Source organism: Dermacentor silvarum, chromosome 2 (assembly GCF_013339745.2).
Source record: "Dermacentor silvarum isolate Dsil-2018 chromosome 2, BIME_Dsil_1.4, whole genome shotgun sequence".
NCBI classification, from domain to species: domain Eukaryota; kingdom Metazoa; phylum Arthropoda; class Arachnida; order Ixodida; family Ixodidae; genus Dermacentor; species Dermacentor silvarum.
The window spans coordinates 199,026,574-199,051,952 of NC_051155.1; the positions used below are offsets into that span (position 1 = coordinate 199,026,574).

The following is a 25,379-nucleotide window of genomic DNA, read 5'->3' on the forward strand; positions in this document are numbered from 1 at the left end:
AGGTCTTTACTTTCCACAGAAGAAGCGGGAGTTCACCTTTTGCTACCCTTTGTTTAAACGTTCGACGTCCTTGAGCGCCGCCGCGTACGCGTTCGCGCGCGCTTAGTCGAAGTCCAGAAAAAGCGCTGCCCGCTCACGCTGCGGCAGGGGCGCTCGCTCGCTCGTAACAAGCTCGCCCACGCTGCCCACGGCTAGATGAGGCGCTCTGGCGGGGGAAAATCCCGGGGGCAAACGTGCCCGAAATGTATGTACTACCTCCGGCAACAAAAACCAACATATAGAGAAGAGAATACAGAGTCGAAACAGAGCGCCTACGTGCTCCCAACACCGCGCTCCCCGGCGCGATTGCGCGCCGTCGGTCTGCATCGTCTCGGCAGCCGATGCATGAGCCGGCGTAGCAGCAGGCGGCAACAGCAGTCGGATGCGGCCGACAAGCCATGTCGTTCACCGCCAAGAAGTGCACTACGCGCGATGGAGCGTTACGAGGTAATCGTCGCGAATGGGTCTCTCGGACGATAAGGAGACGCGTGCTTCCATCCGTCCGAAGCGCTCGTTGGAATGGCGTGCACCTGCTGCGTTACGTAGCGATTGGCTTTTCTCAGCGCCACTTCGCGGTTCCTTCTGTGCTTGCACGGGCATTCCGGTGGCTAATCGGGCGTGCCGCATCCCGGAGATGCGGTAGGTCTTGCGACATACACGTTCACCAGTGCTGTCAGGGGCGCACCGTGCCTTTCGTTCGCGGGGGCCCCTGTGTTCGTTATAGGCGACGTATTATACTGATAATGATGCCCGTATTGATAAACTCGCCAACATACTTTGTTTTAGGGGCTTTTTATTCATATTTGTGGTGGTGGTAAGGCATGTAAAGTTCATTTATTGGTCTGCCCTTTCTTTTTTTTCCTTCTTGGACTGTTTGTATGCACAATTCTGTTTGTGGCAGCACCCACAGCATTGTCATTTTAAAGGCAGTGCTGCGTCCAAGCATTTGTGGCTTCGATTGCTGGTCAAGAAATGTGCTTTGTGCGAGTGTTTCCTCAGTGTATACTAAAAAAGAAAAAAATTGGAGAATTGCCTAGTGTCTTTGTTAACAAGTCCCTTCACACATCTGGATTCTATGGGACTACAGAATGAATGCAGCATGCAGGAAAAAATAATTTGGAGCCAAATGTGTGTACCTGTGCATTTAGCTTTATCATCCCTTTTCATGTGTGGACCATGTTTGGGCATTGTCAGACCTGAATGCTTCCCATGGAGCTGCATGCCATGTTGTCTGCAGTCTTTCTGAGACTTGTTGGAACCTCTCTGCTCACTGTCAACTGTCTGTTGCCCTGTTCAGTTGCCAAGGCAGGGGACCACTGGCAACCTAACTAGCCGCTGATTGTTGCTGATCATTATTGCTTATTAAGTGATGCTGAAAGCACTGCATTTATGCATTTAGAGTTCTGAGCACTTGATTAATGAAAAAAGGATGGTCTATTAAAGAAAATGCTCAATTGCGCATTCTTGAACTTAAAGAAGAACTGACGAAATTTTTTTTCTTTTTCTTTTTTGTGTTCTGTTAGGTAGTCGGACACCGTAATCACGGTATGCCACCTTAGTTCCATACATGCAATAAATTGTGAATTGTAACATTTTTTTTAATTCGGAAGGTCTGCCAGATTTCGTGGCCTAGGGCTTTTTTTACAAGGCATCTGTGTAGGCCACGACTGATCTTGTGACCTCTTCTGTATAGGAAAAGGCGACTTTTCCTGCAGGTACTGCTTTCATTTTCTAGCTTCATCCTTTATTTATAATCAGAACTAGCTTTGGCCATATGTCTTTAATTTCTATGTCATCATGGGGAGTTGTTGCTGGAATATTATGGTGGCATTCCCAGCACTCTTTTAGCATTTCATGTTTTCTGGCGTACGAAGTTTACATTCTCGGCAAGTCATATCTATGCTATTGCAGATGTATACTTATGAAGCTTAACTTAAAATCTTTGTTCAATGCAGCAGCCTTTAAGTTCAAAAGAATGAATAGCCAAGTTACAGGGCATCAGTGAAGATGCATGACTTGTCAGGCTATGCCATTGTACCCTGGTGCCTATGATTGGGAAACACTTGCAGTTATCCCCTTTGAACTTTAGTCAGCTTTTTTTATTGAGCCCAGAATGACTTGTTCACCATTGCTGTCACACTGTTAACTAGAATGTTCTGTGTTATCTGCGCAGGAGGAGTGCTCATGAAGTCCTTTCGTCTGAAGCTCGGCTGCGCTCTTCCTATGCTGCACCCAGTGACAATGGACTGAAGGAAGTGACCACACGGGGCCTCTATGCTCGTGAGACCAACCGGACGCAACCTATCACGCAAGAAGAGAAGACAACTTGCAGTGGAGGTATTGCGCAAAGGTGAGATATGACTTGACCTGAACACACAGCTTAAGAAACGTGCCACTGCTCAGGTGCTTTAGTTTGTGTTTAGTTTAGTTCAGTTTGTGTTAAAGGGGAATAATGCTGCTGTTTCAGTATTCTGGTCATAACAGTTCAAATGTGTTCTCTTACTTGCATGTTTATTACTGGGCCATTGTGATACTGAGCTCCCAAATTGCATATGAAGCAACAATGTTGCATTATGTGCTTGGACGCCTAATCGCCAACCTCAGTGAAGCAGTCAAATGACGGCGTTCTTTTGCATGTGCGACCGATGTGCAAGCAGTCGGTGGAAAATGCCCATCTTAAATCTGCCAAAAAGGGCCCAATGAGTGCAGTAAACATGGCATTTGAGCGCTGACATGGTGCTGCCATTTATGAGTAGAATAAAAACTATGTGGACCATTTGTCGAAACTGCTTTAACATGGGAATATTGCCATGGACAAGCTCAAAGCAATGTTTACCAGTGTCATGTTGAGGAGTTAGGCTTGTTCAAAGTGCTTAAGGGGTTAATATCCTCCTGAGACACTAATTTTGTCTATTGAAAATTTAGCTTCAGCACATTGCTTGCATCTTCAGAATTAAAAAAAGCATACAGCTGTAGAGTGGATTAAGAATTCTCAATTATTCAGTGAGCTTTGTGGAGTTTCAGATTTTACTCTATGCAAAAATGCTCTACAGGAATGTCAGCTATAAGAACATATGTCTAGCATACTTCGAAAGAACCTATTCAGCCACTGGAAAGATATGCCTGGCATAAAACATAGGGAAAAAATCATGAAAGAAGTGAACCCGCTTCATACGATATACTAACACTGAGAGGGAACACTCGGCCATCTACATTCATACTCGTTTTACTACACTTTACATGTATTATTTAAACTTGCAGCATCACTCCAATAAGAAGTTTCAAGATTATGTGTCACGTTTTAAGTATCATTAGATTCATCAGTGCTTTTGCTTTTGATGCATTATCTTGGTATGCACAATTGTGCACACAGCCTTCGAAGTGGATATTTATGGAAGTGCTGGATTACACACGCTTTTAAATATAAGCTGCACCTTCATTAACGTCTATAGTGTACTGCACAATGCTGCCTGGAAGCTCTATTCTTAGGTTAAACGCTGCCTGCAAAACAAGTCCAAGCTGGTTCACGTGCCAAGTTCTGTAGTGCAGTCCTGTGCCATCAACTGATACGAGTTGTTGACATGCAACAGGCATGCCCTGGTCGTGTCTTATCAAGGTGCTCACAAAGTGGTGCCGCTTAATGCAGGCCTGGGGGTTTCGTTCATAAGTGGCCCCCAGCTTATCTTATCATTCACTTTGACCAGTTTCCAGCAAACATGCAGGTTGTCCTGCTTGCCATCAAGCAGCGGAAGAGAGGATAACGTGCTCTGGCCAGGAGCAAGCTTTGTGAAGTATAGCACTGGTGCGTCGCGAGACTTGCCATTGAGATTAGTAGTTGTAGTGCATTCAAGAACTTGAAAAGGGGCATCTATTTTCTCACTATATAAGCTTTCAATCCTTTAACTCCCGAATTCTAGAAAAACCTGACAAGTTTCCCAAACCTTTCTATGAAGACATAATTTTTTCTGTACTGCACAATCCTGCCTTGAAGCTCTATTCTTAGGTTAAAAGCTGCCTGCAAAACAAGTCCAAGCTGCCCCAAGGGAAGCTTTCTCTTAATGCCAACTGTAACTTGTCTTTGGCAATGGGAGCAGCACACCATCAAGCTGGAAGAGTGTGACTCGTTATTGGCGATATTAGTACAACAGCCCATGACGAGTACAACTCGATTGAGGGTTAAAGGGTTAACAAATAGCTTGTTGCCTGCTAACATCTTACCTCTATAGGCCTTTAGATATATATCTCCCACCTGACTAAAACTGTTTATTATGTATACTATATCAACCTTTTTGCGTGATATTGTGGTGCCATTAGACATGTTTTCTTCAATGCAACAAGTAAAAAAAAAAAAGCGCAATATAAAAGTTTAGTGCATTCATGAGCCCACACTGTCATTTTACTTACTCCCTGCACTTTGTCTTGCACTGAAAGCTACGCGTTACATTGTGTGGCCTCAGAAAATCAGTGAAGGTATTAAAGCTTGAAAGGTGCAGAGGAAAGGGTATTCCAAGCATAGTGTTTCTTGTATAAAAGATCTGAAATATTGTGCATTCTCTTAGGTTGTCTTAGTTTCTTTCACTGGAGTTGGTTCTTTTCAGTTATTGCTTGCACTTTTAAAGGGAATGATCAACTTACAAGAGTTAAGAAATCGGGTTACGCCTTTTGCCCAGTCAGGAAATTATGGCTGTGCTAGTATGGTACAGATAAAAATGCTTTGAATACCATAACCTGCATTTTTAATAATCCAACTGATTGAGGGACAACAGTGTGCACCAGTGCTTCTGTGTGCTTCAGGCAGCAGATCTTTTTTGCATATACTGAGAATTGACAGCCCCGAAGCCTTTTGTTTTGAATAGTGTCCTTGCTTTTTCTAAGGTGTATTGAGGGTTTCACAAAAGAGCAGTGTTACATTCCCTGCACTCATGTCACAGGTTAGAGGCCCTGAGAAAGAGTGGTGAAGACTGGCAGAAACGGGTTGACAAAAGCAAGCAAGACATAACTACATCTGACATCGGTGCTTCATCACCAGTGTCAGTGCTTCGAAAAGATGCGGTACGCCATGTTCGAACGCTTATTGTGTGTTATGATTACTTATTGTGTGCCGTGATCACTTATTGTGTGCCTTTTGTCAGCATCCACATTTTTGTTCACTTAGAATGACACATCACACAAGAAGCAACAATGAACAAAGAAGGGTGTTCTGCAGCACCATTTGGCCCTTTGTAATGTTCCTTAGTCTAGTTCATATCCAAGAAGCCTCTGTTGCTAAGCATGAGCTTGCAGGTTTGACGCCTGGCTGTACCAGTTGCACTCTGATAAGAGCAAAATTGCAAAAATGCTCTTGTAGTGAAATTTTCGTGAACTTTAATTGTAACCCCAGATGGCCAGGATTAGATTGAATGTTTTTTATACTATCAAGGTTGTGGATTTTCCCAAGGACTGCAAAAAAAAAACAAAACAAAAATGTGTTAGTGGCATCTTTATTTGACAAATTTTCTTCTTGCTATGTGATGTTTTCAAGTACAAGAGAAAGTTTGGCTTGAATAAATCTGAGCATGAGGTAAACGAGAACCTACCTCAAAACCCTATCCATGCAACTTGGCAAGTAAAATGTTTGAGAAAACTCCAGGACCTTTATTTTCCTTATTTTTTTTCCGTCTTCATGGTAGTGTTAGCAATGCTTAGTCCAAATACTTTTGAAATGCCAACAGAGCATCACCTTTCGCTGAGAATGTGGCAGGGGCTATGTTGAAGTTATAACAGTCAGCCATGGTGTCGGGAAATTGTGCTGTTCGATGAATTTTTTCAAGTTTGTCAAACTACCCACCTCTGTACAGCCTTTGCAGAAAGAAACAAGGCCCCTAGTAGCGCGAGTTATGCAGTCCTTGCTCTGTTGAATTTGGAACTTGATGCCAGAAATTTGAGGGCAAGGACAAGGGTTTGCCTCCCTCTTTAGGGATTTCAAGCAGTCAAATGCAACACAAGTCTGACTAGACGTCTTAAGTCAGCTGTGCTCATGCCTCACTGGCTTTCTTTTGGTAGAGACTATGTGTGGTTAACACTGCTGCCATTTCAACGAGTTGGAAGACAAAAAGATTCCATTAGGTTAGAATTCTTCCAATGCTATTAGCATTCTCCGGATACTTCAAGTACTTTCTGGTATCTGTGCCGGTTACTAATCGTCCTTTGATGCCAACTTGGGTTACTGTGTGCCACTGGGTATGTGCCGCTCTTCAATGATAAAAAAACAAATCCTTTAAAATTAATTTGGAGGTGGGTGGAATTGAACCCACGTCATACAAATTCAGACCCTCTTGTCTGAATATGTATTCAGCCATGCGTGTACTTCGCGGTGACGCTGCTACATGGTGCAGTGTGTCCTGAGGGAAGCGCCAGAGGGGTGCTCGGTTGCCGTACACGTCTCATACGTGAGTGCTTCAGCGGTAGCACTGCTTTAATGCTAATCCCATTAACGTCAACAATCATCCTGAGATGGCTTCTACGGAACTTTTTTGCGCCTTTCAGAAAATCATTGAGGTGCAGAAGTCCCCGTCAATTGGGGATCGTAAAAGCTGGCTGGAGTCCTCATCAGAGTCTTGGCGACAACGTGTCCAGGAGTCTGATGCCTCCCAGTTCACAGTGGCTGGGAAGATGGGCATCTCAGAGTCCGCAGCACAGCTTTCTGACCGCAAGAAGAAAACGCCCAAACAGGAGAAGTTTTCAGCAGCTGCATGTGAGTACTACATTTGTGCAATGTGGTGTCATGGTGTAGTGGTATAGACATTGCCATTCTGACCCACAGGACTGTGACTCAGTGTTCATGGCATTTTGCTGCTGAGCTGGAGGTCGTGGATATGATTATCGGTCACACTGCCATTCTGTTGTACATAAAGATTTCACTGGGCATTAAACAATAAACCTAAGCGGACAAAGTCAATTTGGGTCAAGAAACTATAGTCCTTAAGTGTTCTTTGCCGGTTCCTGTTCAAGAAACTTGAAGCCGCTTGCATCAGTAAGTTGCTGCGCCGTAAGTTTTATGACACAGCAATGACACCTACTTGAAGCTTTTTACTTTTGTTGCTTGACAACTTGTCAAGCAGCAACTTATTTGTATAAAAATATTCGCTTATGGTTAAATTACATACTTTGTACAAGTGGGCCTTCATTCGAAATTATCCATTCTAGGTTCACATGCATAATATATCAGTTTGGCTGTTGCCAGATTTATTGCAAATGAGTATCTACCATTTATCGGATTTAGGCCACTTTGTTTTTCAAGCGAAGCTTGTATATGCTAGCCTGCGTCGGTGATGTAACGCTAAAAAAAACCAGCTGCTCTCAGAGCTGCATAGGTAGTGGCACGCGCTCGTGCCACTGTTCCCGCGTTTGTCGTCGTCGTCTGCTTCCACAGCCGGCTGTGTTGCTTCATATCATTCCAGCATAGAATTTCACTTCTCTTCTGTCATCGTAATGGGGAGCCCCGTTTACGGGGGCATGAGCCATTGCTTAAGGAGGTATGAGCCATTCGTTGTCTTACGCAACGGACAGATTTAATTTTGAAGAAATTTCATGGAAATCCATCCAGAATGAATGCGCTCATGAAAGGGCTTGCCGTCGACGTGCCGATTTTAGCGTGAGGGCTTCCGAATCACAGGTGAAACGTCAGCGAAGAGCCGCATACTCCGAGTTGCGGGGGCGCAATGTTGAGGCCAAACGTCAGCATCGTCTAGCCTTCCAGGAACCCGACAACGGTGGTGCACGCGTCGGCAATACTAGTGCCAACTTCCCCTGTGCGACGGCCAAGTTTCAACATGAGTTTCTCAACCAGAACTTCGGAGCCAGCTGCAGTGCGTGACCCGTTGTGGTTCGAGCACAACGTGGTACTCGTCGGTGCAATTTGCTCCGAGGAACGCTGAAGAAACACAAGCTTCGCTTACCCCCATTTTTAAGGGGAAGGGCTACTAATTTTTTTTTGGCAAATTGAAGAAATGGTCGAAATGTAACCAGCAATGTTAGTCCGCATCATCGGCATTTGGTGTGACTCTTTACCAAGATGGCCACTTTTTGATAGCTTCCTGAATACATACGCTAACTGGTCAGCCATCGTAGGTAAGGGAAACATAGAAGGATGGGTTGTTTTCTGTTGACTTTTTCTTTTGGCCGCATCTGATAATTTTGTCTCTTGCAGCATCCAAAGCAGAAGTTCTCCGTCGGATTCACCAGCAAGGGACGCCAGTATTGCCAGCAATATTTAAGAGCAAGTCTATGCCAAATGCAGCAGAAGGTGAGCCAGAATTTGCACTTTTGGACTGTTTCCTCGCTTATGTGCAAGAAAGTTACCATTTCAATAGTATAAAAGCTTTCTTGTACAACAATATCTGTAGTCTAATAATTTTCTACTTTAGACAGTGCGTCCTTACCAGTGCAGTACTGACCCCTAGGTGTCTTCAAGTGAGTTCAATGGAGGTCTGCAGGTACTGCTCTAGGTACACCACTGATGAGCATTATTTTTGAGAAGATTGAGTGTGATCTTGGGCAAAAATGTACGAGACATAGATTGCGTTAGAGTAAATCTGTTATCAGAATTTGTTTCAGCTTATAATTGGACCTCTTGGACATCTTACTGTAAATGACATATGCAGCAATTAAGAGGAAACTTTAGCTTGGGTGCAACTCTGATGCCACCTATTCAAATACATGTTAAATTGCAGAAATGCTTTTCAGAGATAATCCCTGGGCTAATTTTAAAGAAATTTGTTGCATTTGAGAAATTTGAAATAGGATGATGTTTACAATTCTGTAACTCTGCACCAAGAACAGAAATTGCAGTTCTATAAACAGCATCTGTCGGAACGTGCAAGGTGGACAAATTTGTTAGTATTAGTTTGTATCTTATGTGAATTTGTTAATGTTTACAAGGGTTTTGCAAAAATCCTACTCGCATGCTTAGATGTGTACTTAAGGGCCATGTACATCAACTTTGTCCACTTTAGATATACTATTAGGTGAAATTTATGCAATTGTGATATCCCTTTTTATTCCAGAGTTAGAGTTGCGAACTAGACAGTTTTGTTTTATGAAAATTAGCCATTTTCAATGATTTTCATAAAATGATTGATGACCTAAATCAAGTCTGCATCCAACAGTCGCTAGGTTTGAACTTTTTCTTATAAATGCAGCTAGCCTGATCAAATTCGATGCAGTGGTTGCCGAAAAAAAAAAAAAAAAACAATTTCACTTTTCCTAAGCATATAGATGGGAGTCCTTGAGCTAATACTTCCTCTTAAAGCAGTATCCCAGCAACTTCTAATACATATATATTTATTAGTGGTGAAAAGCATATGCCAAGTTCCTTTTTGTATAATTTAGTTATTTTTTATTTTATTTAAACTTTTTTATTGTGTTAAAAAATTCCCATGAAGGTCTCTGAATGGCCTATAAGCAGAGCAGTCTTAACGACTCTTTACTGTATGCTTGCTTGAAATTTCTCTGCTTTATAGAATGTTATTTTTAAAAAATTGTTAACTCTCATTTCATTGCTTGACGTTTATGTAAGTTTTATGCTTATCTGGTTCACTCGCAGAGCTATCCCGCCTGAAAGCTGAAGAGGAAGAAAGACCACGCATTCTAATCCCAAAGGCTGACAATGAGACATTTACTTCATTCTTCGAAAGCGTCCTCCCATCATCCAAAGATGATAAGCTCGACATCAGCGAAGCAGCTTTTGATGCCATCGTATCTGACAATGTCAAGTAAGACAATATATGTATTTTTTGAACTTGATCATAAACTTTTAGTTTGATATTCTGTGATAGGTAAAGTTGGTGTGTTGTCAATTTGGCGTGACCTGTGGAAGCAATCTTTCAATGAATTTACAAGGGCAGTGAAGCATGGCCTGTCTTGCAACAAAACTTTGATTTCAGCAAGTTGGTTCGTAGCTAACTGGTAAGAACAAAGTGCAGTAATGATGGGGTCAAAGAACACACAGAATTACAATTTTATTGAAACTGAAGTTTTCATGACCATCTAAGAAATAGTTGCTGCACTGAAATTTCATTTATAAGTCGTTGCTTGTCTTGTGTACTGTGTTCTTTGTCCCCGTCATCCATGTTGATGTACAGAGTGGTCCACCATTAAAGGGAACACCGGAGCGCATGGCGTCTGCTTGGCTGCAGCTCTCGATAGAGGCGAAATGCAAAAACGCCTATGTGCATGCATTGTAGTGCACGTTAAAGAACCCCAGGTGGTCAAAATTAATCCGGAGCCCTCCACTACGGCGTACCTCATAATCAGAACTAGTTTTGGCATGTAAAATCCCAGAAAGAAGCAAGCAGCTCGCGTAATTCGTATTTGAAAGGAGTCATTTTCCTTCCAGCTGGAAGGAAAGGGAATGAATTGGTTTGTAATCGGATAAATGAGCTAAACATCAGCAGCAATGACACTACTGTCTTTTGTTCGCCTGTTTGCCTTCTCGTTCAGTTACAAAAGTACAAAAATATTTCATTCATTACAAGTAATTAGTTCCATTTAATTTGTTACGTGCACGTCTGATGACACAGGAGACATTATAGCATTTTTTATTATGTGCATGCTGCATAAAGCATGCAGGGGTCTGAGATTCATTTTTTGTGTATATTATCTGTAGGCTTGGCCAGAGGAAACAGATCAGTGTTCGCAGAAAAAGGCAGACCAAAGGAAACCCACTGAAGAAACTGGCCTCTCGTACGGATATCCAGACAGAGTATGTTGAAGTACGCACAGATGTTGCTGAGAAGGAACTGAAACGAATGAACATAGAAAAGTGTAAGTACTCCTTTGAAAAATAGCCAAAATAAAGATAATGGAGAAAATAATGCTGAAAACTTTCATCAAAGCCAGTGACGGGTTTGTTTGTTATTATGGATGAAACATTCTGTGGTTTTGAATTTACACGCATCTTGCACAGGTCCTCCAACTAAAATTGTTGTGCTTGTTAACATTGTATTGATTTGGGCTGTTCATTAGCCTATAGTTTAATCTTTAGTGCATACTACAAAGGCATGCGCTCATGTGCTTGTATTGGTTCATGTCTTGCATTTGTTCTCCCATGTTGAAGGCCTTAAGTTGTGCTTCGTTGCATCAATAGTCGGAAAACTAGTCACCTTTAATTCTTGGCTGTGCTCTTCAGTGTTTTTTGAGCAGTGAAAGCTGTTCATACCCAATATTTCTGTGCATAAGCAAATTCTACTTTGAAGCTTTCTTGAAAGTCTGTTCTCCAGATGATAAAGGGTTTCGAACAGATTTGGACTTATATGTGTGTAGAGCACCTGGCCATAGTCATTTAGGTGTTATGGAAAGCACATGGTTTGAGTTAAATTGCTGCTAATAATGTCACTGTGCCCATTCGTAATTCGCACGTAATAATTTTCGTGCCCATTCTAAAAACGGAACTCTTTTTCTTTTGCGCAGTGGCCAAGTCGTCCGATTTAGCTCTCTCAGCTTTGGCAGGGTTGGCCAGCACAGAAGACTTTCGTCGAGTGCAGCTCAAGAAGTCTGATGACACAAATTCATTGCTTCCCAACCGCGACCTCATTTTGATTCAGGTCAAAGGTCGGCGGCATGTGCAGACACGCTTGGTTGAGCCTTCTGTCTCCTCCCTTAACCATGGCGATGTCTTTGTGCTTGTGACGCCCTCTACTGTGTATTGCTGGATCGGTCGCCACAGTAACGTCATTGAAAGGGCAAAGGTTAGTGATTAAAACTCTGCTGGGCTAGTTGCTACATAGTTGAAGGTTAAGAATGGCATGACACAAAATATACATGGACATGAAGCAACGGGCGAGTGCCAACTTCCAACTGATTTGGTCAGAAAAACTTATGCCAATGTACCGTATTTTCTCGCATATAACCTGCGCCAAATATGGGAAAAAATTGCTTAAAAAGTGGGGGTGCGGGTTATCTGCAAAGAATCGCGAAGGGAGGGGGTCGGCTTCACGGCAACGCGGGGCCTGCCGTGCAGAGTTCGCGTTGTCTACATGCCTATCGACATCAGCGTGTGTTAAGCCAATAAGAGGCCAACACAGGTTATAGCCAGATCCACATCCGTAGTCTGGTTAGATGCTTTTTGCACGCGTGAGTCAGGTGCCGTTTCTTGTAAGCCCAGTTTGCACAGTTGGCCAGCCTTGTTTAGGCATCACGAGTGTGCCTCGGCGGCAGTCTTTTGCAGTGAAAGACAAACTGAAGATCGCAGCCGCTGCTGTAGAAATCGCCAACAGAGCTGCTGCGAGATGGTTCCGAAGACGATTACGTCTTTGAGAGCGGCGATGAAGCCTCGTATGGCAGCAGTCAATCGGACGACAGCACTGACAACGTTGCGGCAGTCGTTTTGAAATAAATTTGTTTTGAAAACGAAATGTTGACTGTACGTAGTTGTAACTTCCTAGTCCTCATTTTTTTCGGATATGGGTGCGGGTAATACGCGAGGTTATTTTTTTTCTTTTTCGTGGAGTTCAAAGTTAGGGGTGCGGGTTATATGCAAGGGCGGGTCATACACGCGAAAATACGGTAAACACAAGGCAAATGCGTCTACAGACAGCATTCAGCACAAACTGCAACCAAAAATGACCAAGATGCTTAGTGATATCTCTCCATCCAGTAAATGTGGTGTGTGTGCCTGACCTGTGTGTGCGACTTTTATGTAGACCATGGCAATTGAAGCTACTTTTTGTTTTGCAAACATTTTCAGTTTTCTCTCTAAACTTCAGTGGCACTTATAATGAAGTGTCCCAGCACTCAATACAATGTTTGCTATGCTGAGAGCCACTTATTAAGAGTCCTGAATATTGTCAAGTCGCTGAAGTGTTCTGCAGCTCCTTAATGGCATTGAAAGTAATTTCAGGGCTTCAAGATACTTCCAGGTCTTAAAAAAAAAAAACTGTTTAAAACTGTTTAAATTCAAAAAGATTGCACATAACTGCATGAGTGCATACTATTGGGTTTAAAATGGCTATTCACTCTGCATGGCTGTGCAAGTGCTAAACATGTGCAAACTTGGGCACTTGAAAGCACCAAGCTTTTTTCTTAGGTCATTACTCAATTTCATGTCATTGGTGTTGTCGGTGGGGGCGTCTACAAAGGTGACCTTGCGCATGCATGCTTGAAAGTGCTCCTTGGGCACATGCCAGAAGGTGCTTCCATTGGTGGAAGCGCAAGTAACGCTGCATGCACGTCCACTGAGAGGGCAGTTCAATAAGTTTCCTTCAACATCGCCAGATGGGTGTTGCCCTCCATGCATTATGGGGGGGTGCAATACATCGACAATGCCCGCAGTATTGTAAAAATTGTAGTGTGTTCCCTAATGGCGGCACATGCGGGACATGCGTGCTGAGATTAGAGGTTTTTGAGACTTGGAGTCGGTGCATTTAGTTTTTTAAAAATGACGACATAATGTGGATGCACCTCGCGGCAGAACACGCTAATTGCGCCCAGTCTCAAGAGAGGAGCGCATTTGGTGCTCTAGATTGGGAGTGAAAAATGCCTAACTTACACCACAGCTAGCTAATACTTATACATTTGCGTTGTAACCATATTGTGAATTTTTTAGCGCTTGTTTAAGAAATGGTGTGTATGCAGTGGTAACACAGAACAATAAGATTGCAAATCATGCAAATGCAATTTTTTTAATTGTTCGGCACTTTTATCCTAAAATAAAGCATGAATTACATGGTGCCTGAGAACCTGTGATAGTTTTCTTTAGCTGTACCTACTAAATGTCAACAGGCAACTGATGTGGCCCAAAGTATACAATCCAAGAAGGACCTGCTCTTCAAAGGGACCTCGGAGGTCAAGATCATAGACGATGAAAAGGAGGACAATTCTAAAGAGGCCCAAGCTTTCTTCAAGCTGCTTGGAGGTACTGCTGATGACTGCAACCCTGCTGGGGATCCTGGTGAAGACTTGGTGAGGCATAGTTTTGACCGATGCTCAGCAAATGAATTTTGACCTTTTGAAGCTTGACAGTGCTCAGATACGAAGCCTTTGACCTTTCCTTCTCACTTCCGCTGGTCTGCCTTTAAGTATTAGTGACCAATCTCATTTACAAGGGCTATGGTCATAGAGGAGGCACGGTTTGTATTCTTTTTCTAGGGTTACTGAAGTACAAGGAATTGAAACTTGTCAGCAGTGTAACAGTATCGTATAAGTATAAGCAGTGTAACAAGTATCGGTGAAGTAATTTAAACTTCTAAAGAGATGCAGGAATTTTTCACTTTTATTTAGGCTCAGCTAGGTTGGAGATTAGACAAATTAAAAGCTTTTACCTGTCGTGTACTTTTGAGTGGCACCATTGCACTCAGAATTAATCAATTATGATTCTCCTATCACCTTGACTTTTTCAGTGGTTTGAAGCGGCTGTTGTAGACACCAACATGGTGTACACTGTGGAAGGAGATGCTCTAGTTCCGTACGACAAATACTGGGGCATGCAGCCGCGAGTTGAAATGCTCCAGCCTGACAAGGCAAGTACCATCTAATGCCACATGGGGATCATTGAAAACATACCTTTTCATGTTTCTTGAGCATCTTTCTTTGAGCAAGGCCACTGCAGTGAACACAGCTCTAAGAAATGAAGTGACGAATGAGTTGTGTCGATATCGTTTAGGGAACATTGCAAATTAGTGTTCATCTTTATCGTAGTGTAGACATGTAGTTGGTGGGGGTGTGCGAATATAAAAATTTTCAGGTACGATTCGTGTATGAATACTCGGCTTCGAATATTGAATCAAACATCGAATAATTAAATGCACATGCATTTATTAACAAGTTTGTTAATCTGAACATGTTGGAACATCACAATGACATTGTCAATGGGGAAAAATTAGTGTAGTAAGCTGTTGTACTAAAAGTGTGTATTTGGCTCATGGCAACTTTGAAAATTGAGTAATTTTCACTAGCGGTCAGTTCGTGCCAACCTGTGCCTTAATTTACAACATCAAAGGCCCGTAAAGTCAGAGGCATTTGACCCTGTGCCAACCTGTCGCTCATTGCATTTGCTGTCAACAGTAAGCTCGGATTGGCATTGCAATAGATAGCTCCCTTGCTCTCCGCAAATCAGTTCCCCTTGCTACTGAGGCTGGCTTTCCCACAAAGCTTAGACATCCAGTGGCTAAGCATGTTTTACGGGCAAAATTTCGCTGGCAGCACGAAATTATCACAAAATTCAGCACAATATTGCACACATTCTTAGATTAGATAGAAGCAAACGCTAAAAACCGTGTTTGCTCCCTATAGCCAGCAATATATTCTATTTGTTTTGAATATTTGTATCCAACCGAATATTCAAAAATTTTCAAATACCTAGCTTTCGAATTGAATATGAATATTAAAAATACAATATTAGATAAAATGATTACACTTACGACTGCTGGTGCATGCATAGTGAGAATATCCACCGTTTCAATTTTTTTGTTGACTTTTGTCATTTTTATCATGCAGGCTTACGTATTCAACTTTGGCAGTGAAGTCTACGTGTGGCTTGGAAAACTTGTCCCCAGTGAAATGCGAGACCTCTCTGTCAGACTGGCTGAAGAGCAATGCAAGGCAGGCTTTAATTACTCAGACTGCGACATCAACCCCCTCTTTCCAAGAGCTGGTAAGGCTTATTTGGGACATTGTTATGCCTACTGTTTGTAGTATAAGATGAAGATAAGATTAAGATGGGGAAGGTTTCATGCCCTCGCAATGACTTCATTTGCTGGCTGTGCGTTAATCGTTTATGCGTCTTTTAGTATTAGCACAGAATTGCCTCAAATGGCCACTGAGATGCACATGTTGGCTGCCCCATGAATTTTTTTTTTCATTGAGTTACAGCACATTTGAGGTTATAATTGATACATCGATCATGCATAATTATGGGTATAAGTAGTGGATTGTCACATGACTGCATATTTCTGAAAACAGTTTGCTGTTCCTTGAGAAAAGATGCTGCATGTTGAGAGGGCTTGATGGGGCTGTCGACATCATTGTGTACTCGGTTTGAGAGGTGCAACAGGGGAGCCCTAGTATAGCACGTAAACTTATAATGCAATCAATCCCCGATATGTTGAACTCGATGAATATAGTGCTATAGTTTGATATATCAATAATTTTGATCTATAAAATATACCTATCTGAAGCTTATCTGTGATCTCTGTACGTCTGACAGTTTCCTGAGATCATAAAAAGCAGGAACTTACGTATTTGCTTCTCCAAGGCTGTGCCGAACGCACAAAAGCTAAATTATTTGTTCCTTCGCTAACATTGCAAGTCACTTGCACTGTGGAATGGTGTTCGATATACTGATCGCAACGGCTAACCCTATAAACCTGCATCGCCAGGACGCAAGACCGTGGTGCACCTCCTGTGTGTTGAGGTTCATGTTGCTTGTTTTTATTCAAGATAAGGTAGAAATGAAAGCACCCCGGAAGAAAGCTAGCCTGGTGTGGATATGCACCATGCTGCCATCGGCACACTTGTACTGCGAAACATGCGTGAATGCGCCTGGCGGCACATCTGTTACAATAGTACCAACACTACACTGTTTAAATGGCTGATTGTCATACATAGGGCAGTGAGCCAGGTGAACTGTTGTCGGGTTTCGGAACAGTCTTGTTGGAACTAGTCGTCCTTTCTTCTTGACAACCCTAAAAAGTCCGCGCTTCTCTTCTTGTATGCCGCTCAGTGGTTCATTGCCTCGCGGCTGTTGCATCCCTTTTTCTCGGCCCTTCACCTCCAGCCCCTGCACGGTGACTGCCGAGATTACACACGTGCTGTTAGTTTTGAAAGTGGCTTTCAGATTTCAGAACATCCAAGTCCATTCCCACTCGCATGTAACCGACCTAGCATGAATGAAACATGTTCAGTGTGACCCCTGAATCGCATAGTGGTGAATCTTGTGTGCTGCTGTCGCAATGGGGCCCTTTTCTCGAAGTACAGATGCGGCTTGCGGTGGTTTCGTCAAATTCAAGCTAATGTGAAGATCCGTCCAAGTGTAGGTTGGGGTTGGATTCGTTTTAGCCACTCATGGAATCCTAAAATGCTGTTCATGGGAAGCCCTTGTCTATGAACAAACCCGGCGGTGCAGCATTTTCAGTTCGGCATCCCATTATTTGTGCCTTTCCGAGATAAATTCTAGTGCCATTCACCCTTTCTTGTGGAACGCATATCGAACCGGGAGGCCTTTCGTGTTCTTGAAGCAGTGGCGATCTGCTCTTGCCAATAATGAACAGCCGCAGTTTGCACGAGCCATCCATATGTGCAGCGAGCAAAACTGAGCACCATGCTCACTTTTCTTTCATGGCATGTGCTGCCCTTCAGATTCAGTATTTCGTTTGAGAGCATCTGCCTAAACAGTGCCGTTTCAAATTTGTCTACATCAAATATTTCCGACGACTTGAAGTGATCGCATCTATGTTAAAAGTGCACTTATAGGGGCGTGGCGCAGCGTTTGATATATCGAATGTCTTTGAACAGGAGTTCGATGTACACGTTGTACATTGCCATACTTTTGCATGGGATTTTCAAGGTGATTTTATCACTATTGGATTGAGGCAATAATTCGATTTATCAGTTTGATATATTTGCGATCGACTGTACTCTTGACACACGGGTACTCCCAAGCTATTTGCCTTCTTGGTAATGCCTTTATTTCATTCACAGGAGGCTCAAATGAAAATGGAGTATCTTCTTTCTGGTAAAGGTTCCTTGCGGAAAAGGAGGTATTCGAACTACATTATAGGTGTAAAGGCGTAGCCTCGTGTGCAGCCCATCAACAGAGAAGTTGGGGAAACACTTCTTGTTTTGGTGATAATTTTATTGCTTCCAAAAATGTTTGTTGCAGTCAGCAGACAGCCAATTTATTTTGCAGTGAACTTCTATTGCTGCCATGCTTTAATATGCACGCAACTGGCCTTGTCACAGATTTCACCACTGTCATATGGCCGTGCTTACCTCGGGCAGCCTCGTCTGCATAACCGAGACCGTGCCATACCGTGTGTCACGTGCAGAACTTTTTTGTAAGGGGCCCATCAGTGCAGTATAAAGGGGTTTACTTCAAAGGACTTCAGTTCGTCCGTCTATCAGGGGTTTAAGTCTCAATGTCTAGTCACTTTAGCCAATTGCTAGGCCTAATCTATCACATTGTACACTACCATCACTATTTTCTGTTTACGAAATAAACTTCCATTCAACTTTGGTGCATTGAAATTGCGCAGAGCCAAAATCTCGTTTGTGCATGAAGTTTTTTTTCTTTCATAAAGACCCGCTCCTTGTTCATTCTTCACAGGGCCTGAGGAACAGAAGTCCATGGCAAGCGATGTGCGGCCCAACTGGACATTGTTTGCCAAGGTGAACCAGCACATGGAGCCTGTTCTATTCAAGGAAAAGTTCCTTGATTGGCCAGATGATGCCAAACTGATCCGTGTCAAAAACAAAGCACAGGAAGACAGCAAGGTGTGTTGCTTTCAGCCATGTTTCATTGCATGCATCTTTGCCCTGCTCTTTTTTTTTAATGGAATGGTTAGATTCTTGAAGGGGCTTTACCATTTGTCAAATATTTATCATTTTTAGATGAAAGGTGCAGTTACATCGAGGCTGTGTCATTTTCAGATATACAGTGGAATCTCGTTGATACGATTCTGCATAATACATTTTTCGGGATAATGTTTTTTCTTATATACTTTTTCTTATATACGATAATGTTTGGATAATACGATTTTCGGATGATACATTTTATTTTCCGGTTCTCATGAAGATCATATTAACAAGATTCCACTGTAACTTGTTCGTAAATGCAATGTAAAATGTCCCTGAAAATATAAAATGACATCGATTTTGATGGGAACTGCTTTAATGAAATCATAGCCATGTTGTCCAAATAGAGCATGTGTGTGGTGTGCTGTTCCGTGCAGCAATGTGCAGGTGCGAACTGTGGGGATGGATATTCAGAGCATGTTTATGAATATAATGTGAAGTGCTTTTTCATCCTGGCAATTGCACAAAACATGTTGTATCATATTTGGAGTAATATTATGATGTTCATAGTATTAATGTCTTCATAAGGTTTTTATAAATTGCTTGCTTGATTATGTCTCTTGTAAAGCTGGAAGTTAAGGAGCTATTATTCAGTGCCTTCTTCAGATATGACCAAAATTGAGTCGCTGCTGCATTCATTTGTATTGTTAATGATGCTGGTTAGTGACCTATGTCAAAAAGCAGACGTGTTTTGTATGTGCAGATCTCCTCTTCGCAATAAAAGTTGATGCACACAATGTTTATGCAGCCATAAGTGCTTGCTTTCATTAAGCCCTTCTGAATGTTCTTTTTGCGATTACGGAAAGCACTTTTGTCACATTGCCTCGTTGGATTAATTCTGTTATCATAAATCATGCATCAGCTGTTTTTTGAGACAAGCTTCAAAGAATAAAGGGGTTCTACTAGGGACAGGAAAACAGGAAATTTTTGAGACCAAATACAAATCTAATAGTGCTAGAACTAAATCTAATACTTTTTGAGTTAAGAAACTATTATAACATTTGTAAAAACTGAAATCACCCAATCAAATCTTTGTGTACTTCCAAATAATTTGATTCGCAAATTGAATATCTTCTATTCAATTTTTCCAATATTTGATATATTCGATATGGATATCTTGTGCAGTGCCACATGTCACGTGCGCTGTGAAGCTCCTCTTGCTCAATCCCGTCCAAGCGAGTGTTTAGCTTTGTTTTCGGCACAAGTGGAGTGCCGAGCGCGCCGCAGACAGGCCACCCTAGCTGACACGGCAGTGGACTTTGTCACTGCGAGCGCTCCCCGACTTTGGTCCTCTAGATTTCGGAATCTTTGACAGGTTTCAAATCACGCTCCGAACCTGACAATCAAACTGCGCAGACGGTGCCTGCTCTGTGCGCAGAGCTGCGATCGAGTCATGTGATGCACGGTCGATCTGCACATACAAAACATGTCTGCTTTTTGACATAGGTCATTAACCAGCATCATTAACAATACAAATGACGTCTGTCATGCAGATTGGCCTTGCGATAACCCACCTGCCGTAAATTTGGACAGCCCTTCTGTATTTTGGAGAAAAACTGGACAGCGAAATTTTTTTATCCAATAAAGAAAAGGTTGCCGTAAAATACAGGTTCATTGAGAAATGCATTGGTATTCAGTACAAATTCTATTGATGACAAATTTTTCCAGACTTTCATATACTAGAACTGAGCTGTAATCAGCACTGGCATGCTAATTTAGTGTTCCCTTTAATAAGAGCAGACTGTACTGTATATCTTGATTTCTATGTACCTATGTTACCGATAGCTTGCTACATTCTTGTTATGCAATGCTTGGAGACTCCCGAGCGTGCCCGTAATTTGCAAGCATTCAGTTTTGTGAAAAATGTTTTGATATTCGATGCGATGTATGGCTTTTCTTTTTTTCTTGATTTGATTCGATATTTGATGCAAAATCTACTATTTGGTATTCACACACCCCTAATTATAAGTTTGTTGTTTATTAGGAGTCCAAATCAAGTATTCGGAGAAATAAGCAATTGGTTTGCATACCCAGGACTCTTCGGAGAGTGCAGGGTGATAGCGTTTTCGAAGGAAACGTCTCGCTCCCTGGGCAATGTATAGTGTGCTCCAGTATGCGACCTGTCATGTTTTATGTCTACTGTGACGGCTGGAGTGAAATATATCCCACTTTTTGTCCAGTGTTTATCGCACACACTTCAACCATTCAAATGCTATTAGGAAAATATTAATATTTACAAATGCTGACTATTCCACTTGAAGACCAAATCGAAAAGGGGATTATTCGATTCATTATTAACCATTTTTTTATATTTGCGTACCCCTAGCTTCTACTTGGCTGCACAGTATTTGCCAGTGTTCATCCAGACTTATGAGTGCATGTGTCATTCATTGTGCTGTGGTTACTAAGCATTTGCTTGCTTTTCAAGCGAGATAAGAATTGTCAGTTTTTCTAATGTAAATCTCTGCACTATATATGCATTGCAGGCTGAATCTCTTGATTCGGAGCTGAAGCCTTGCGATGCTAAGGAACTGCTGGAAAGACGTCCCAACGAACCAGACCTTGAACTCTCGGGCTCCCATCTGGGACGAGGACTTGAGTACTATGACTCACTTGAACGCAGACAGTACTACATAAACACACTGGCAATAAAGGTAACCTCTTGAACTTTCGTGTAGTAGAGTATTGATGAAAGCTGACTACTGCTCAATTTAAAACTTCTTGTTCATAAGATTGACTGCTGAAATGAGAATGTCAATGGAAATACACCCATGTAACAGCACAGTGGAACCCATTAATTCGAACTACAAAGGGACCAGAAAATGATTTGAATGAAATGAAGTTCTAACTAAAGAGAGCCCCTTTGAAAAATTGCCTACGTGGTGCAATCGGACATGAAACCAAAACTGCTTTCGCAAAACTTGTATGCTTTGCTGCATAACACGGATGTATTGCGGCGAAGCTGACTTACACAACCGCGTGGCGAAGCTGATTTTAGAAAACCAGCCACTATTGTGTGGCAATTTTCTTGATAAAAAAAATCAGGTGCGCATTAGATTTCTAGTTTTTTTAGGAGCTTTCATGTAATTTCTGTTACTTTACCAACTTGGACACATTGAAAGTGGGCGTGCATTTGATTCAGAGGCTTGTTAGTCTTTGGCAAATACTGCTAAGTGGATTCATTTAGCAATATTTAGCAGTATGTCCTGGCGCTTTTTCTGCATCTTAAATTTGACCCGCCAGATAATTCAATCAATTTTATGTCCCGTCAGGGTCGAATTAACGGAATTTGACTGTACATGTGACTGCTGAAACCAACCAATCAGTTTGAATTATTTGTCTGTTCAAATGACCGGTATTTCACTGTGCTGTGAAGTACAAAACGCTTTTGGTTGGTCTTTGTGATTTTTTGTTGACCAAGTGATGATGACAAAGTGCAATATATAAATGATTTGTCATGCTAGTAACATGGTGCTTGCCATATATTGATAAAAATTTATCAATTGCATATTTTTTTAGGTATGGCACATCACGGAATATGAGCACAGGACACTTCCAGAATCGAGCTATGGCCAGTTTTACAGTGGCGACACCTATGTTGTCCGGTGGCAGTATGCTGTATCACAAACAGGTGAACTATGAAAGCTTTGCTTTTTGTAATATTTATTTACGCAAGGGGGTGTAAGGGGTGAGACTTCAGTTTGCACTCAAAATTCACGTACTCGCATTGCTCAATCGACACATGAAATAATGAATCTGTGATGTGCATTCTTTTGCAAATCACAGATGAAGGTAAATAAATTAAAGTAGCCTGCATTGTATTTTACTTCGATGCTGTCTTTTGTACTGGCTGCGTCATGATTGGAACTTGGAATGCATGGAAACTCGGTAGAAATGTGTGCACAAGAAAATGCAGTCACTGTAAGCTACGTTCTTCATTGGTTCGTGCATGAAAAACTTTTAAGAATAGCAATATATGACCTTATTTGCTTTTTCTTGATGTGTTCCGTTACTTTGGCTCGAAGCTGACTTCTCGCCTCCCAATGTAGACTGCCTGCAATGCTGGCCAGAATTGAAATCCCAATAATGAAGTTGCATTTCATCAGTAAAGATTGCTCTCAGGTTCTACGTATGCTTACATTCTAATGTTTGTTTGCTCATACTATTATTGCTTCAAGACAGTGCCACAACCTGCATCTCTATCCCAAGTGCCCATTTCGATTTGAATTCATCCTTGCTGCTTGCTTTTCATCGTGTTTGTAAGAAATGAATGGTAAAATTGGCTTTGAATATGCATGCAATGATGGGCTACAGCCGTTTTGTGTCTCACGCATTGCTGATACGCTATACTAAAACTGTCAATCGTGTTTTTTGAAAACAACTTAGAAGTGGAATTGGTGTGCCAGCTGGCGTTCCAACTGTTGCTATTTTCTCTTAACAGGACGACATCTGTCGGGGCAGAGGTCACGGCATGTGGCAGCAGGCCGGGAGCGATGTGCTTACTTCTTCTGGCATGGCCGGGATTCCACAGTTACCGAGAAAGGGGCTTGTGCTTTGCTCACCGTTGAACTAGATGAAGAACGAGGACCTCATGTGAGTTACTAACATTCTGATGAAGTTGGATACATTTAAGTCCCTCCCCTTTTAGGCTGTACTTTTTTTTATTGCGATAGCAATTACATGGACACTTCAAGCAGATTTCTGCTGTCATCGCCGTCACCGTGAGGTTCCGTGTAAAGTCTAAGGGCGAGAAAATTGTCGCCGCGTGCCGTATGTGCAAGCGAAAGTGCGTGGGGGACGCGCGCTATCATGGAGAGCGAACACACGGCGGAGAGCAAACGCGACTTCTGTCGCGCAAAAGGCCGAGGGAGGGAGGGAGGGAGGGAGGGAGGGAGGGCGACACTGTGCTGCGGCACCAAATGCGTATCTTGCAACCGGGCGCAAGGTGAACTGGCCACTCAATCTCCCACGCGGAAGGAGGAATGCGGGAAGGCAGTGTGGGAGGGAGGGAGGGGGGGGCAGCTGCTACTCTGCCAACAACTGCGCTTGTACTTTGCACTGGTATGGGCTGTCAGTGTTGTTGCGTGCACCGTATCTTGAAAGCGATCTCCACACAGCTCTGACCTTTGTATGCACTGTGCATTCGCCGCTCAGTTTCTGTTGAAGCGATAGACCGCATGAACCTGCGGCGGCTGCGCTTGCTGCCAGCGTTTTGACAGTGGTTGTCTGCAGTCACCGAGTGTGATCTATTCATGTTTGCTTGCGCCCGCTGATACCACACTTGCTAATTCAGTGAGTAAGCGAATGTGTCCAAGTTTATGCAGCCAATAAAACTACTATCCCTACTCCGAATAGCTATCTAACAATTTGCTATCGCAATTGATATTTCGCCTTTCGGGCGAAACTGCGATTTTTTTTTACAATAGTCATTATTCTTGTCGATGTTGCCTAAAGTGCTGTGTGCCCAGAGTTTTTCTCAGTAATACCTTGATGTGCCTTGGTGGATAACTTGGAACTCGGTGGATAGGGATGCAACCTACCTGCTGATCAGCACGAGGTTGAGGGTTCGATTCTCAGCCATGGAGGATGTATTTTGATAGGATGAAATGCAGAAGTGCTGGTGTACTTAGATTTAGGTGCACATTAATTAACCAACCCCAGGAGGTCAGAAATAAGCCGAAGCGCTTCACTTCAGTAGCCCTCATAACCTATGTGCAGTTTTTCGATAGTAAGCCTGACAATGTAATTTTAATCTTTAGGAATGCCACATTCACTGTGTGTGCATGATGGGATGTACATTATGGTGTAAATGAATGATTGAGGAATATGCAATGGGTACAGAGCTTTGCTTGTTAATGCTTGCATGGGCAATTTAATAAGCAGCCTCATGTCTTTTATCCTTCAACTAACGAGATGTTGTAGCTGTACTGTTGCTGTAAATAAGGTATAGGTATACAGATAAGTATCCTATCAGCCACGACAATTAGCTTGACATTAACACATCAAGATAATTTACGGCTGCTACACACAGTTGGTTGAATATGGATAAGCACACACATTGCACATCCCGCGACCATTCACTCAATAACTAAACTAGTAAAAGGAATATAAACCAAGATATCCAGTAGAACCTCATTGATACAATTCTGTTTCATACAATTTCCTGGCTCCAATGTTCGCTATGGAGGACGCAAAAAATGACCCACAACAGTTATACTTATTTTTTACTGGTTGATGCATTCCCGGAAAACACGATATTTCGGCACAAAAGTTGGTTCAGTACATTGCCAAACCACGATCATGTGATACGTTTTCCGGCCAATAGATCCCATGCAAACTATAAAAGGGGCAAGGGACACACGATCGAGTGCAGTAAGGGCCCACCACACCAGCTTTCCCACAGTATGCACCCAAACGTGATCCGTGAAAAAGCAAGTATGTTCTCTCTTCCGGTACCAGCAAATTTTCTCGCGGGTTATCGCACTTGCAGCTATCGCCGCCAACGCTATTGTGATATGCATCTTTATTAGGGGTGTGCGAACACTCAAATATTACTTAATTGAATCGCATAATGAATGTTCAAATCTCGGCGAATGTTCAGTGAATCGAGTATCTACTACCGTATTTACTCGATTGTAATGCGAGGGGTGACTTTTCATTGCATCCATCAAGAAAAAATTTAATTGCGAAAGTGCGTCGAGCAAAAAAAAAAAAAGAAAACCGCTGAAGTAACAAGAGACCACTGGATGCATGAAAAAGTCAGTTTCACCCGAAAGGCGAAGAATCAATTGCGA

The 25,379-nt window shown here is 42.4% G+C and overlaps 1 protein-coding gene across 2 annotated transcripts in view; it reads left to right on the forward strand.

Moving 5' to 3' along the window:
• Positions 1–406: 406 nt before the first annotated feature.
• The window catches only part of LOC119442432 (supervillin-like), a 49,727-nt gene continuing 24,754 nt past the window's right edge, over positions 407–25,379 (forward strand). Inside the window, exons 1-15 of one of the 2 annotated variants that reach the window (XM_037707311.2) lie at positions 407–486; positions 2,213–2,389; positions 4,971–5,091; positions 6,565–6,772; positions 8,228–8,323; positions 9,623–9,791; positions 10,685–10,842; positions 11,488–11,765; positions 13,798–13,977; positions 14,415–14,534; positions 15,511–15,667; positions 18,338–18,504; positions 21,072–21,239; positions 22,105–22,216; positions 23,027–23,178. In XM_037707311.2, the coding sequence (XP_037563239.1) occupies positions 422–486; positions 2,213–2,389; positions 4,971–5,091; positions 6,565–6,772; positions 8,228–8,323; positions 9,623–9,791; positions 10,685–10,842; positions 11,488–11,765; positions 13,798–13,977; positions 14,415–14,534; positions 15,511–15,667; positions 18,338–18,504; positions 21,072–21,239; positions 22,105–22,216; positions 23,027–23,178 (2,328 nt within the window). In that variant the 5' untranslated portion in view covers positions 407–421. Of the gene's footprint in view, positions 487–658; positions 679–2,212; positions 2,390–4,970; positions 5,092–6,564; positions 6,773–8,227; positions 8,324–9,622; positions 9,792–10,684; positions 10,843–11,487; positions 11,766–13,797; positions 13,978–14,414; positions 14,535–15,510; positions 15,668–18,337; positions 18,505–21,071; positions 21,240–22,104; positions 22,217–23,026; positions 23,179–25,379 lie in introns of those variants that run through there. The other variant, XM_049662133.1, reaches the window with a different exon arrangement.